A 14,095-nucleotide genomic window follows, 5' to 3' on the forward strand; every position below is an offset into this window, starting at 1 on the left:
TACTAAATTGCTATGAAAAAGAATGAACTACTGATAAATGCAACAAAGCACATGATTCTCATGGACATCAAGTTAAGCAAAAGATGTCCAATGTGAAAGCGTATATATGTTATTATTCCATTTATATGAAATTCGAAAGCAGAGAAACTATGGTGCTAGATAGCAGAGTAGTGGTAACCCTTGAGACTTGAGAGGATGGGGGAAAGACTCTGAGGGGGCAGGAAGGAGCCTGCGGGGCTGGGGGGGGGGGGTGCTGGAATGTTCTATATGTTTATCCAGGTAGTAACACAGGCAAGATACAAATATAAAAAATCATCAAGCTGTAAACTTATAATTTAAGTACTCTACTATATGTAAGTTATAGCCTATTTTTTCAAATTTAATACAGCTGTAAATTGGACTGCCAATGCAATTAACTCAGCTGAAACGACTTAATCAGACCAATTTCACATGTGTTCAGGAAATGACAACTACATCAGAACTTAATCATCTGCCTGGCAACTGCTGCTTTTCTGTTGTAATACACATCCAGCATCCGTAATGGGAAAATGGGAAAAAACGTGCATCCAAGGATTTAACAGTACAGTTCTTGGGCTTAGTGTCTTGATATAATTTTTTATTTTATTTATTTGAGTTGAATTGGATTGTCTTCTACACATACACCCCAAGGGTTAGTCACAATCCAAACCCTTAATGGTTTATGTGTAAAGTCACACGATGATACGCGTCCTCTGGGAGTGCTTACTGGTAACTTGAAATCCATGGGAAAGTCAGCTCTGGGAATCCTGAGTGTTCGAAGACAGGGTAGGAGAGTGCTGTGGAGAGAGCTTCAGTAGGAGGGTGGAAGAAACATAGGTCTCAACCCCCAGGCTGGCGCTTTTGCTCCCCTCCTCTCAGTGTCGGCCCTGTTGCCCAGGAAAAGCCAGAATATGAGAAGTGAAATCATTTCTCCGTTGATTAAGAATCCTTCTCTTTTGATCAGGACTCAAAAATAAGAGAGGAGGGCAGGAAGGTGTACCCTAGTGCTTCTCCAACGATAAATGCACCAGAACCACCTGGAGGGCTTGCTAAACCTGAATTCTGGCCCCTGCCCGTGTTTCTGATTCAGCCAGCCTGAACCTACCTATCTACCGGCTTCCAGGGGATGAGGGGCTGCTGGTCCAAGGACCACACTTTGAGAATTACTGGTGTAATTGCATGAATGTGAAATTAGAGCATCAAAGTTCAGGTCCTGAACTCTACCTAATAGTCTGTGACCTTGAGCAAGCAACTTAACCTCTCAGAACCTATTTCCTCACCTGTATGATAAAGGTAATATGTGTCCTGCTTGCCTTACAGGACTGGCATTCATATTATGTGAGTTCATTTGTATTTTGAAAACCATAAATCATTAGACCAGAGGTTCTTCACTTTTTTGTGCCATGGTCTCCCTTGGCAGTCTATGGATCCCTTCTCAGAATAATGTTTTTAAATCCATAAAATAAGACACAGAAAAATCCAAAGGAAACCAATTATACCTAATTAAAATTATCAAGATATTTTAGAAAACCAATTTTTAATATACATAGTAACATGCTCCTTTAACATTAAAATAGGCAATCTCATGGAAGGTCTAATAATTATTGTAATTCCAAAATAGTGATGAGTTATTTAACAATATTTCAAAATATCTGTAACATCCGTAATGTCATGTGAGTATGTAAGTGATCTTTATTGGTGACAAAGGCACAGTACTGCTAATGTATCAAAACTATTATTGTTTGTTGCCTATTTTATAATAGAAGGAATGCTCAAACCCTAAAGATGCTACCAGAAAACTGCTAGCACTAATCGATGAATTTAGTAAAGTAGCAGGATACAAAATCAATTTCAGTTGGCAGTGAGTGAAGATAAAGGTGTAACTGACAGACCCCTCCAAGGTGGTAGTATGAGATGAGTAGTTGTGTTCCATTTTCAGGGTGTGCAGATTAGCTAATGTATTCTGAGACTTGCTTGGGATCGTGCCCAAATGTGGGCCTCTGTGGAAACTCATAGACCAGACGGAAAACGGCAGCACTATAGACCTCCAGCTACATCATGGCAGTGGCCAGTGACGTCTGACCCCTCACCCTTAAGTTTGTTATGCTGCTTCCCTAATAGCTTCTAAGAACTGGTGAAACATTAAGAAGCTTGGAACTTTGCTCATAGGAGGAACTTAACCTTCACTTCCAAAGGAAGAAACAGACATCTAGATCACAGTGATTCGTTTGCTGTAAGGAAACAATCTTCTTTATTTGATGGTGGGAGCCAGTATTTGGGTCCTGAACACTGGGCATTAAGATGGTGGGATAAGATGTATGAGAAGCAGGGCTTGGATATATTAGCAACTCCTATATGAACCTTGGAGAAGGGCATTGTTGGTGCAGATAGTTTAGTCCAAAAATATATGCTCGGTGTTGACAACTAACACTGGAATAAAATCCAAATGTCTAACAAGAATGGAGATTTCCTCTTATTGACATAGTTGTGAAGTTGCCTTTCAAACAGGCTTTGCCAAACTTGACCTTTGCCAAAGCTTGACCGTCAGTGAACACACCCACTAGCAAGAGCCGTGAGTCCCCTGCACCTTTTTGTGGGCTTGTCCTGGACACCAGTAATAGCCCTGGAACTGCTAGCAGGCACAGAAACTGTAGATGCAGCTGTTTTCAATATGCAAGGCCAGGCCAGGTGGGGGCTGGTTTTGGAGCTATTTCAGAAGCTAATCCGTGGGCATATGGAATCAGGACCATGTTTGCTAAAAATCTGATGCGGTTTTTTTTTTTTTTTTTTTTTAATGCTTTGCTAGTATATGGTTAAAGCTTCATCTAAACCGTTAGAGGGAATGCACAGGTAATGGTAGTGGCCTGTAAAAAGATTCAGGATCCCAATGTTTTATTTCCTGGGGGGCCTTTGCCGTTCTCTCCCATCCAGTACTTCAAATAGCTATTTAATGGACTTTTTGGTTTCCAGATAATAACCTCTTCTATAATACTACCATTAAAAGTAATAAAATATTAGCCAGAACCTACTTAATTCTGAGCTGTTGATGCTATGAATGGTATTTTAAGGAGAAGCTGTAAAAAAAGGGAAATTTTTTATATCCCTTATTAGTATTTCTGCTAGTACCATGTCATTTACATTGATTAAAAATTTTAAGCTTTAAAGAAAGTAATAGGGCTTCCTTGGTGGTGCAGAGGTTAAGCATTCACCTGCCAATGCAGGGGACACAGGTTCGAGCCCTGATCTGGGAAGATCCCACATGCCGAGGACCAACTAAGCCTGTGCACCACAACTACCGAGCCTGTGCTTTAGAGCCCGCAAGCCACAACTACTGAGCCCACATGCTACAACTACTGAAGCCCGAGTTCCTAGAGCCTGTGCTCCACAACAAGAGAAACCACTTCAATGAGAAGCCCTCTCACGGCAATGAAGAGTAGCCCCCGCTCACCACAACCAGAGAAAACCCACGCACAGCAACAAAGACCCAACGCAGCCATAAATAAACAAACAAACAAATTATTTATTTATTTTTTAAAAAGTAATATATACATATGGCAAAACAAATTTTAAATGGTAGTAAAAAATATAAAGTGGGAAATAAATGTCTCCCTTCTCATCTCCCATCCCAACCTAAACCCCAGTTCCTGTCCCCAAATGTTAACAGTTTTAGAACCATCTTCCCCTGAAATGTTTTATGTGTGTGTCTGCATGTTGTATGTATATGTTTTTATTTAAAAGTGTATCACAGGGACTTCCCTGGCAGTCCAGTGGTTAATACTCCATGCTTCCACTACAAGAGGCATGGGTTTGGGTTTGATCCCTGGTCTGGGAACTAAGATCCCACATGTCCACTGCGCGGCCAAAATGGAAAAAAGAAAAAAGTATTCAAGTAAGAAAAAAGAATTTTCTTTAATGTATCATAGAGTTCTTTTGATCCACAGACATGCCTCATAGTTTTTAGGGCCACATGAAATTCCGTTGCATGATTATCCAGGATGACAATTTACGTAAGCACTCCTCTACTAATGGATATTTAGGTTGGTCTTAGTTTTTCTCAATTTAAAACAGTCTACAGAGAATATCCTTATTAAAAACACTTTGGTATACTTATAGAAGGAAAGCCCTCAAGTAGTTTCCTAGAAGTACAATTCTCAAGTCAAAAGGATAGGCATTTAAACCCATCCTCTTGACCTGAGAACAGATGGTAACTAAACTTCCCTCCAGGGTTGAATCAGTTTACATTCCCATTAACAACGTCGTGGGTGCGTGCTTGTTCACACACCTGTCAATTCTGGCAGTATTAAATTTGTTCAATGTTTGCTGATCTGGGGGGTCAGGAATATTTCATTGTGGTTTTGACTTGCATTTCTTACATTATAAATAAGGTAGAGCATCTTTTCCTTTGCTTATGGAATTTGCATTTGGTTTTCTGTGCACTGCCTGTTTATCATTCTCTGCCTGTCTTTCTTCTGAGCTGTTGCCTTTTTCTACTACATGTTTTTTCATTCAGCAAGTATCAAGTTCCCACCACATGGTGAGCACTGTGCTGGGCACCGGAGCTGTAAAGGTGAGGAAACACCACTGAACTTGCCCTTTGGGAGCTTACAGTCCTGGGAGGCAGACAGTAACCAAGTCGTGCTCTGAATGGGTGTGTGTACAGTCTGAGTTAGTGCCTTGAGGGAACGGTTCCTGCATTTCTTAGAGCATGTGAGAAGAGGAGAGAAGCCTGGACTGATGGTAGGAGAAGATTACCCGAGGGAGCTGACATCTAAGAAACAAACAAGATTTGGGGTTAGGGGAAGCATTTCTGGAAGAAGGAACCGCATTTTGGAGGGAATGTGACGTATTAGACGAGCCAGGGATCAGAACACAGAGAGAAGAATAACCGTGACACAAGATGAGGCTGCACTACATCACCCCGAGCACTGACCCCACTGATGATTGGGAGGGTCTTCTCCTGGAGAAATAGAAAGCACTGAAGGGTTTTGAGCCATAGTTGATTATCAAATCTGCATTCTGAAAAAATCACTCTGGCTGAAAAGAAGGGAAACAGGAAGACCAATCAGAAGGTTTTTGAGTTAGTCCGTATGAAATCTGGTGGTACCTGGGCCCTGGATTATGACAGTGGACATGAAGAGAAGTAGATGAGTTCAAGAAATATGGAGAACGTCATATAAAATTTGATGGTAGATTGGATATAGGGGATAAGGAAGGGAGGAGGTGTCCAGGATGATTCCTAGGTTCCTAATTAGATGGATAGTGGTACCATTTACTGAAATAAGAACCACCATATGACCCAGCACTTCTATTCCTGGGTATACATCAAAAAAAACCTAAAACATTAATTCAAAAATATGTATGGACATAGCAGCACTATTTATAACAGCCAAGATATGGAAGCAACCCGAGTGCTCATCAAATCAATTTATATATGTATTCCATTCCATTAACATTCCATGGAATGGAATATTACTCAGCCATAAAAAGAAGGAAATTCTTCCATTTTTCAGCAACGTGAATGGACTTAGAGAATATTATGCTTAGGTAAACGTCAGAGAAAAACACTATATGATACCACTTATATGTGGAGTCTAAAAAAATAATATAAATGAATGTATATGCAACACAGAAATGGACTCACAGATATAGAAAACAAACTAGTGGTTACCAAAGGGGAGAGGAAAGGGAGTATAATCTGTAAAAATACTGAATCATTATGCAGTAAACCTAAAATTAATATAATATTGTAAATAAACTATAATTCAATTTAAAAAAAGAAATACTGGACAAGGTCAAGGATGAATTCAGGCTTACAGTACACATCTGAGTGAAGCGGTCAAATAGGTAATTAGATATAAAAGTCTGGGACCCGGGAATTCCCTCTTGCTCCAGTGGTTAGGACTCCACACTCTCAGTGTTGAGGGCTTGAGTTTCCCCTGGTCGGGGAACTAAAATCCCATAAGCCTGGGACCAGAGGAAAAGTCTGGATTGGCGACATAAATGCGGAAGTCACCGGAATATAGTAATTAAAGCCAGGAGCATAGATGCAATCACCCAGGAAAAGAGTACAGCACCCAAATCAGGTCTGCTCTCAAGCCTTAACATTTAATGGCCGAGTCGAGAAAGATGAGAAAAAAAGAAAGAACAGGCGAGCCGCCCAAGAGCAGGAGGAAAGCCAGCTGAGTGCGGTGTCCCAGAACCCCGTGAAAAAAGGTTTCAAATGGAATGGAGCAGCCAGTAGTGCCAGATGCTGCTGAGAAATCTAATAAGAGGAAGGCTGGAAAATGCCCATTGGATTTGGCAACACGGGGGCCCTGGTGATGTTCCTTTGAATTGTTTCAGTGAAGTAATGGGGGCAGGAGTCAGACGGGAGATGGTTGAGAAACGCATGGGAAGTGAGAGCACGGAGACACCATGAAGTGTGTTTTTGAGAGAAAACAGCCCCAAAGCTATTCATCCTCAGTCTCTACTCTTGACCCTTCCTTGCCACTCAGTAAGCTGAAGTGATTTTCTAATTTGGTATTGGATGTTCCACAGCTGGGGTTCTCCCAGGAGCCATGGCAACAAGTCAGCCAGGGATGGAGTCTGCTGGGGAGGCCACCTCCACCTTGGGGGCTCTTCCACCCCTTGGAGCAGATTCTGACTCTGCCGACCTGGGAAAGCCCCATTGTAGAAAATACTGCTGAAACTGGCTTTAGAAAAGAAACAAAGAGTCCTTGTATTTTAGAGACACCTACTGAAAAATGTAAGGATAAATAGTGGCTGAGATTTGCAAAGTGAAACAAGCTAAGCCAGGAGTTGATAATCGTTGAAGCTGGGTCATGGGATGGGTACATGGAGGTTTATTATACATTCTCACTACTTTTGTTGATGTGTAAATTTTTTTATAACACATTATAAAAAATTAAGTTTAGTAACTCTGTAAATTGAAAGTACATATAGCCAGGGACCATCACAGGCCCACTGTTGACCATGCCACCTAGAACGGGATCTCCTTTAAATCCAATTTGCTATTGGCTTGTGGGTATCCAGGTACCAAATATATGAGGGAGGAAAATATGTTCTTTCTTCTCTCAATAACTCTAACGCCTTGTTCCTTGCCCCTTTTCTCCTTTCTTATCTCCCTCCTGAGTGTGGACTCCCGATCATAGTTCTGTCAGCCGTCTTCATGAACTTGAACGAGTTCCCTCTCAGACTTGAACCCTGCTCTGAAAGATGAGGTTGCACATCTGCTTAGCAATGTTGTGACAATTAATTCTGACTGTATGTGGGAGTAGCTAACACAGCTCACATCCTCAAAAGCCCACAGAAGTTAGGTAATGTGAATGAATGAAGGTGAACAAGTAGCAGTAAATCATATGACTCTCTAAACCTGTCTTTAGCTTTGCCACTTCTAGTAGACGTACAAGTAGGAAGAATTGTAAGAAAAATTCTATTCTATAAGAAAAACAATAATTCAAACATGATCTTAAATGGAATAAATAGTCCATCTTCATCAACAAATGGGTAATAAACTGAGACTTAGCCTCAGTGTTGGGGAGTATTAGGGAGCGGTGGGGAGTAGGGCAGGCCAGAGCACACAGGCCCCGTCTAACAGAGGCAGGGCTCCTCAGCTCCATGATTGCTGCCATGAGAGAATGTGGAGCCAAGGTTAACATGTCTTCTTGTTTTACAAGAGAAGCTAGAACTCCAAAATTTGTATGTGATATCTCCCAAATCTTAAATTTGGGTTCAGTTATTAAAAAAAAAAAAAATACAGTGGCCAAACTAAGCCCATTTGTGGGCCAAAATCAGCTCAGAGCTGCCAGTGTGCAACCTATCATCTAGATAATGGAGTAGAATAGTTTCCCTTCCCTCTCCCTTTTCTCTTCCACCTCTAACTTTCTCCTTTCTCTCATTTTTCAATCCCTCTCTCCTAACCACTCCCATCCTTCCTTTCTAGACTAAGTCCAAGCGGTAGAAAGGATTGAAGTGAGCTGAAGTCGTGATGAAGCCCGGGGGGCTGTGATCTAGATGCCTCATCCTGCCCCAGGGCCTAGGCCAGTGCCCCTCACATAGTCGTAACGATAAACCTGATGAATGAATAAGCCAGCAACCGGGGGTCAGTCACTTCCTGGTGCACACCTGGGCTTACCCGAGGACTTTCTTATTTTTCTCAACAGCCTTGCGAAGTCGTTCTGGTCGCTCCATCATCAACGGGAACTGGGCAATTGACCGGCCCGGGAAATACGAGGGCGGAGGGACCATGTTCACGTACAAGCGTCCAAATGAGATTTCGAGCACTGCCGGAGAGTCCTTTTTGGCTGAAGGTCCCACGAATGAGATCTTGGATGTCTATGTGAGTTTGAGCTGTTGCCTGGATTTTGTATCTTCTTGCTTCTCAGGACCACACTTAGAACAAATAAACAACACAATTTTGCGCCTGCTCAATAAGACCATTTGAGTGGTGCCTTTTGGGGTGCCCTTACATGCTTGGCGTTCATCTTTGCCACTCACCTCCAAATGTACCTAGTTCATAGAAACCTTAAACTCTCCCAGATGCTTATTACCCACAGCGTTTATTGACCCAGTAAAGCCAATTTTACTTGTTGAACCAAATCAGAGGCAAAACATATCCTTTATTTCTTGAGCATTGGATCTCCTCCAGGCACTTTCCTCTTATGCTAATTTGGCATGTTTTCTTTTTATGGCAAAAAAAAGCAAATGCCTTAAGCAAGACAAGACCACTCACAGTTCCCAGCCCTCTTCAGATTCTATTAAGGCAAGTGAAGAAACAAGAACTCCAGAGTACTCCAGATGACACAATAAAGTTTGGAGGAACAATACAGAGATTTACTAGACATTCCCTGCTTCACAGAAGACAGAACTTTGGTTTCTCTTACAAGAAACTAAAATATTAAGTTGCCCCAGAGTTAAAAATGGTCCTTATTTTTAAAAGAAACCACTAGAATCCAATCTTCCTGAAAAGATCAGGAAATAAAAGGTGACCTGAAATAGAAGCTTGAAATCACATTTTGATAAAAAAGAATGAACTCAGCTATAGACATATATTCTCTCACCATCTCCAAAGCCATGCTGGCCTACTTGATAGTTGCCGACTTGTCCGACTATACAGTTACATGTTCATTCCCTTTGGGCCTAGTGGCTCCATGGGCTAGAAACGACAAAGGAAGCCTTGTTATAGCTCATTTTGAATATTTTTTTTATAGACAGTCCGGTTGGTTGTTGGACTCTGAGTAAGTTTTGAATGGCATCAGGGGTAGAAACTCAGGTTGTTAAAGACCCACTGTGGGTGGTCTGGGACGTGGTGGCCAATAATAATTTCATAAATGGGACAAGGTTTGCACAGGGAGAATGTTCACATCGGAGAGGGAGGTAGGGTTTCCGGCCCCAAAATGACTGTTGGCTTGTGTGAAAAGAGAAGTGAGGTGAGTAGGGGTAGACATTGAGGACCTGCGGTCACACCACCATGTCCCTCGGGGGTTCTCTGCTCCCCACCGTGGTTCCTGGATGTAAGGGGCCCAAGGGTTCTCATGTCTGCCTTCTGCTGGGTGATTTATATCCAGGAGGCCCCATTTCACATGTAGGGAAGGGGTAATGCTGATGGTGTAAATGGACAGAATAGACATCCTCATGGACCAGACAAGACCCAGCCATGCAGGAGTGACTCAGAGAATGCCTGTGGCTAACAGGACCTCAGAGATCAGCTGTGATTCTAACCTCCTGCTTCTCCAGATGAAGAAATCAAAGACTATGAGGTTGAGGGACATTGCTCTAGGTGACACAGCTGGCCCCTTCATAAAGCAATTGAGATAGAAACATCAAAACGTGACCCTGTCTCCTTGCCTGGCTCGTGTTTTCACTGCAGATTGCATCGAGCTGCTCCATGTAGCCCACCACCCTGCTTCCGGCCAGGAAAGCCGTGGGCACCGAAGCCAGTAGGGAGGGATTATTTCTGCCACGCCATGCTGGTTTGTCCTGTGTTGTTGTCCTGGACAGTGTTTAATTGCGAACTTCCACAGCCCTATGTAGATTTATCATGGGGTTTCTGAGAGAATAGGACCCAGGGAGACTTAACTTCCCTTATACCTGTTTTTCCCATCCCATCTCTTTGTGGCTCTGGAACTTTCCATGGGTGAGAGGGAATGGGACCCAGAGAGTCAATGAGGGAGAGGATTGGGGCAGACCCTTCCTGAGCCAGCCTCCTGAGCCACATAGAGAACTTCAGAGGAACCTAGGGGATCTCGGGCTGGTGCTGCCAAAGGTCTGGCCTTCTTTGCATGACTCTATCTCGCTACCTAGTGTTCAAACTGGTTCTCTGTAATGTAAACTTAGGGGTCCATTGTGGACATTTTGAGAGCCGTGAACAAAATCTAAGCCATAGTAGAAGATGGTTGGGAGCCAACAGAAAGGTTCACTGCCGTTGTTCCCATCTTCCTATTTGGAATTTATAATATCTTGACTTCCAGCCTAGTTTTCATCTGATTCTGTCAAAGACTACGTTCTTCATTCTTCAAAAGCCAAGAGCAAAAAGCCATCTGGAAATCACTTTTGTTTACTGTGTCACCGGCCCACTATTATTATTAAATGCAAATCAGCCCATTCATTTGTAGTTAGTGCCACTTACACCATTGAGCCCAAAGCCAGCAGGAAAGGGATGTGCATGTGTGGCCAGTGCAGTGACATTGACCTTTGTGTTGTCAGATGATACACCAGCAGCCTAACCCAGGAGTCCACTACGAGTACGTAATCATGGGGAACAACGCCATCAGCCCGCAGGTGCCACCTCACAGGAGACCAGGTAAAACTTGTGGGTTTGCTGCCAATCACTCTGGATCACTTCCTTTTAACACCCTTCCTCTCTTCTTCTTGTGTAGCTGCCCTCTGTCTCTCAGTCAACACAGAGGAAACCGTGGACATATATTTTAGAGTCAGTGGGCCTTAATATCAGAGGATGCTTCACCATTTGCCTGAGGCTTCACTGATGAGTGTTTCATTCACTTGATTCAGAAATGAACATTCTCAGTCTGTCTTTCCAGTTCAACATTTGGAAATGTCTTTTATATTAGTTTCCTATCGCTACTATGAAAAAATGACCTTAAACTTAGGAGTATAATAAAGCAACACAAATTTACTATCTTGTAGTTCTGGAGGTCAGAAGTCCAAAAAGAGTTTTGCTGGACAGAAATCAAGGTGTTAGCAGGCTCTGCTTCCTCTGCAGGCTCTGGGAAAGAATCCATTTCCTTGCCTTTTTCAGCTTCAAGAGGCCACTTGCATTCCTTGGTTTATGGCCCCTTCCTTCATCCTCAAAGCACCTTCAAATCTCTCTCAGCCTCTGACCCTCTTCTTCTGTCATCACATCTCTTTCTTTGACTCTTGCCCTCCTGCCTCTTTCTTATAAGGACCCTTCTGATTACACTGAGCTCAGCCAGATAATTCAGGATAATCTCTCATCTCAAAATCCAGGATAACTTAATCACATCTGCAAAATCCCCTTTGCCATATAAAATAACACATCCCAGGTTCCAGGGATTAGGACACAGGCATCTTCAGGGGGCCATTATTCTGTCTACCACATCCCTTTTCTCTTGTCCCCCTTCTGCTTCTGCTAACGCAGCTTTGACCTATAAGAAAAGAATAAATTCACACCTAACAATCCACCTTTTCCCTGTAGGCTCTGCTGACAAACAGAGCCGGCAGCTTTGCATGGCTGCTGTTGGGTGTATTCCAGCCCGTGGCTGATGTTTCTTTACCAGATAGTGATGGAGCCCACCACCCATATGGACTGTCTTTTCCATCTTTTAAACAGAAGGGTCTGCAGAAATAGTAATAATAACTGCTTACTCACAGAGTCCTTGCTGTGTGCCAGACACTGCTAAGCCCTTCACAGACTAACTCACCAAATTCTCACAACTGTGCTCAGAGGGAGGTACTATTATTAGCCCCATTTAAAGAGTAAGGGTATGGAAGCTTAGAGAGATGAGTTATTTGCCCAGGTCCCACAGTGACCTCAGGCCAGCCTGGGTCACTAGCCCTGTGCTTGTTATACTGCTTAGAGGTGACCTGGTCCAACACCCGTCCTAGGAAGTGAGGGGACAGATGCGAGACCCCACCCATCCATCCTTCCCAGGGCTGCTGATTGGATAACCAGAGCCAACTGGCTGCCCAGAGACAATAGCCTGGTGTGTGCCTGGCCCTTGGGGTGCATGCATTGTCCAAACTCGAAGTCAGCACATTCAGCCTGAAAGAATTTTTAAGCCATTTCCAGGAGCAATATACAGTCTGAGGAACCAAGTTCAAGTGGCAAAATATTGAGATTACTGATGCTGATTTATAGGGGCAATTGGACAGACTATTTGAAATCATGTAAGATGATGATGATTGATAACAAGCCTAGAGGATCTCAGCTAGTGGGTAGCACGTGGGCCTGGGATCAGCTGCCAGGACAGGGCAGGCCAGAAGGGGTCAGCTGTAAAACGTTGGTGAAGAGAGGCAATCTGGACCAGGCATCATCCTACATATCAACGGAGTCAGGAGGCCAGAGCTTGAATTTAACTTTGCCACTTTCTTGCTGTGCAACCTCAGGCAAGTCAGTAACTTCTCTGAACATATTCACAGTCTACAAAACAGAGAGGGAAAAAAAAACACACACTCAAAGGTTTTATTTGGGAGGGGGAAGCTATTGAATAAATTAGGTGTCCATCCTAACACAGTGCCCAGTACATATAAGGTACATAAAAGAGTTTTAAATGTTTTATCTGATAACATCTTGGACAGTCTTATTTATATCAATATACTGATCTTGATTCTATTAGCTTAATTTGCATGTAATATTTCACACCCTGAAGGATTGTAAGCAGTCAACTAAATAAGAAAGTGCTGAGGAAAGGGTAGAGAAAGCTCTAAGTTTTAACTGCATTGTACAGTAACCCTATTTGATATTAAACTCATGAATGCTTGAACGCTATTCAGTCAAAATAGAAATACGTAAAGTGAAATGCACGTGCTCTGTAACTGCCCAAACTTGGAAGCAGCCAAGATGTCTTTCGGTAGGGGACTCTGGATAAAGGAACGATGGTACATCCGGACAATGGACTATTACCCAGTGCTAAAAAGAAATGAGCTATCAAGCCGTGAAAGGACATATAGGAACCTTAACTACACATTACTAAGTGAAAGAAGCCAACCTGGAAAGTCATACTCTATGATTCCAAGTATGTATGCTCTATATTCTGGAAAAGACAAAACTATGGAGACAGTAAACAGATCAGTGGTTATCAGGTATTACAGGGGAGGGAGGGATGAATAGGTAGAGCACAGAGGATCTTAGGGCAGGGAAACTACTCTGTGTGATACTATGATGGTCCATAGATGTCATACATTTGTCAAAACCCACAGAGTGTACAACACCGAGAGTGAACCCTAATGTAAACTATGGACTTCGGATGATGAGAATGCGTCAGGGTAGGTTCGTCAGTTTTAACAAATGTACCACTCTGGTGTGGGATGTTGATGGGAGAGGCTGTGCACATGTAGGGGCAGGAGAGATACAGGAACTCTCTAGGCTTCCCACTTGATTTTGCTGTGAACCTAAAACTGCTCTAAAAATATAAAAAAATATAATAAAAAATATAAAAAAAATAAATAAATAAGCAGTATCCCCAGCCTCATCCCTCTCCCAGCTGCCCAGAGGGAATCTCTGTGAGCAATTTGGTGGGACCCTGCCAACACTTTCTGTACATATACAAACATATTTGCAGCCAACTTGAATCTTTGTCTACAATCCAAGTGTACCAGGAACATCGCATGACGGTCTTTTCCATCAAGCAACGTAAATCTAACCTCAATTTGAAACTTCCTTGAAACTGATAGAAAGTTCCATCTCAGTCAGTCTGGGAGTTCCCACAGGCACCCCAGATATGAGGAAAGATCTCTGCCTGGCACAGGTAAATGTCTGTGGTGCTCAGGAAGCCCAAGATCTCAGACACCTGCCTCCCCTTACTTTGCAGATTAATATTCTCTCTCTCCTCTCTCTCTCTCTCTCTCTCTCTCTCTCTCAGAAAGCACTCTCCACTTT

At 42.8% G+C, this 14,095-nt stretch overlaps 1 protein-coding gene across 4 annotated transcripts in view; it reads left to right on the forward strand.

Moving 5' to 3' along the window:
• The window catches only part of THSD4 (thrombospondin type 1 domain containing 4), a 565,916-nt gene that overhangs the window by 524,741 nt on the left and 27,080 nt on the right, over positions 1 to 14,095 (forward strand). For all 4 annotated transcript variants that reach the window (XM_057723173.1, XM_057723172.1, XM_057723174.1 and 1 more), the window contains 2 exons: positions 8,181 to 8,356; positions 10,723 to 10,819. In XM_057723173.1, the coding sequence (XP_057579156.1) occupies positions 8,181 to 8,356; positions 10,723 to 10,819 (273 nt within the window). The remainder of the gene's footprint in view (positions 1 to 8,180; positions 8,357 to 10,722; positions 10,820 to 14,095) is intronic.

This window comes from Hippopotamus amphibius, chromosome 2 (genome assembly GCF_030028045.1).
Source record: "Hippopotamus amphibius kiboko isolate mHipAmp2 chromosome 2, mHipAmp2.hap2, whole genome shotgun sequence".
NCBI lineage: Eukaryota > Metazoa > Chordata > Mammalia > Artiodactyla > Hippopotamidae > Hippopotamus > Hippopotamus amphibius.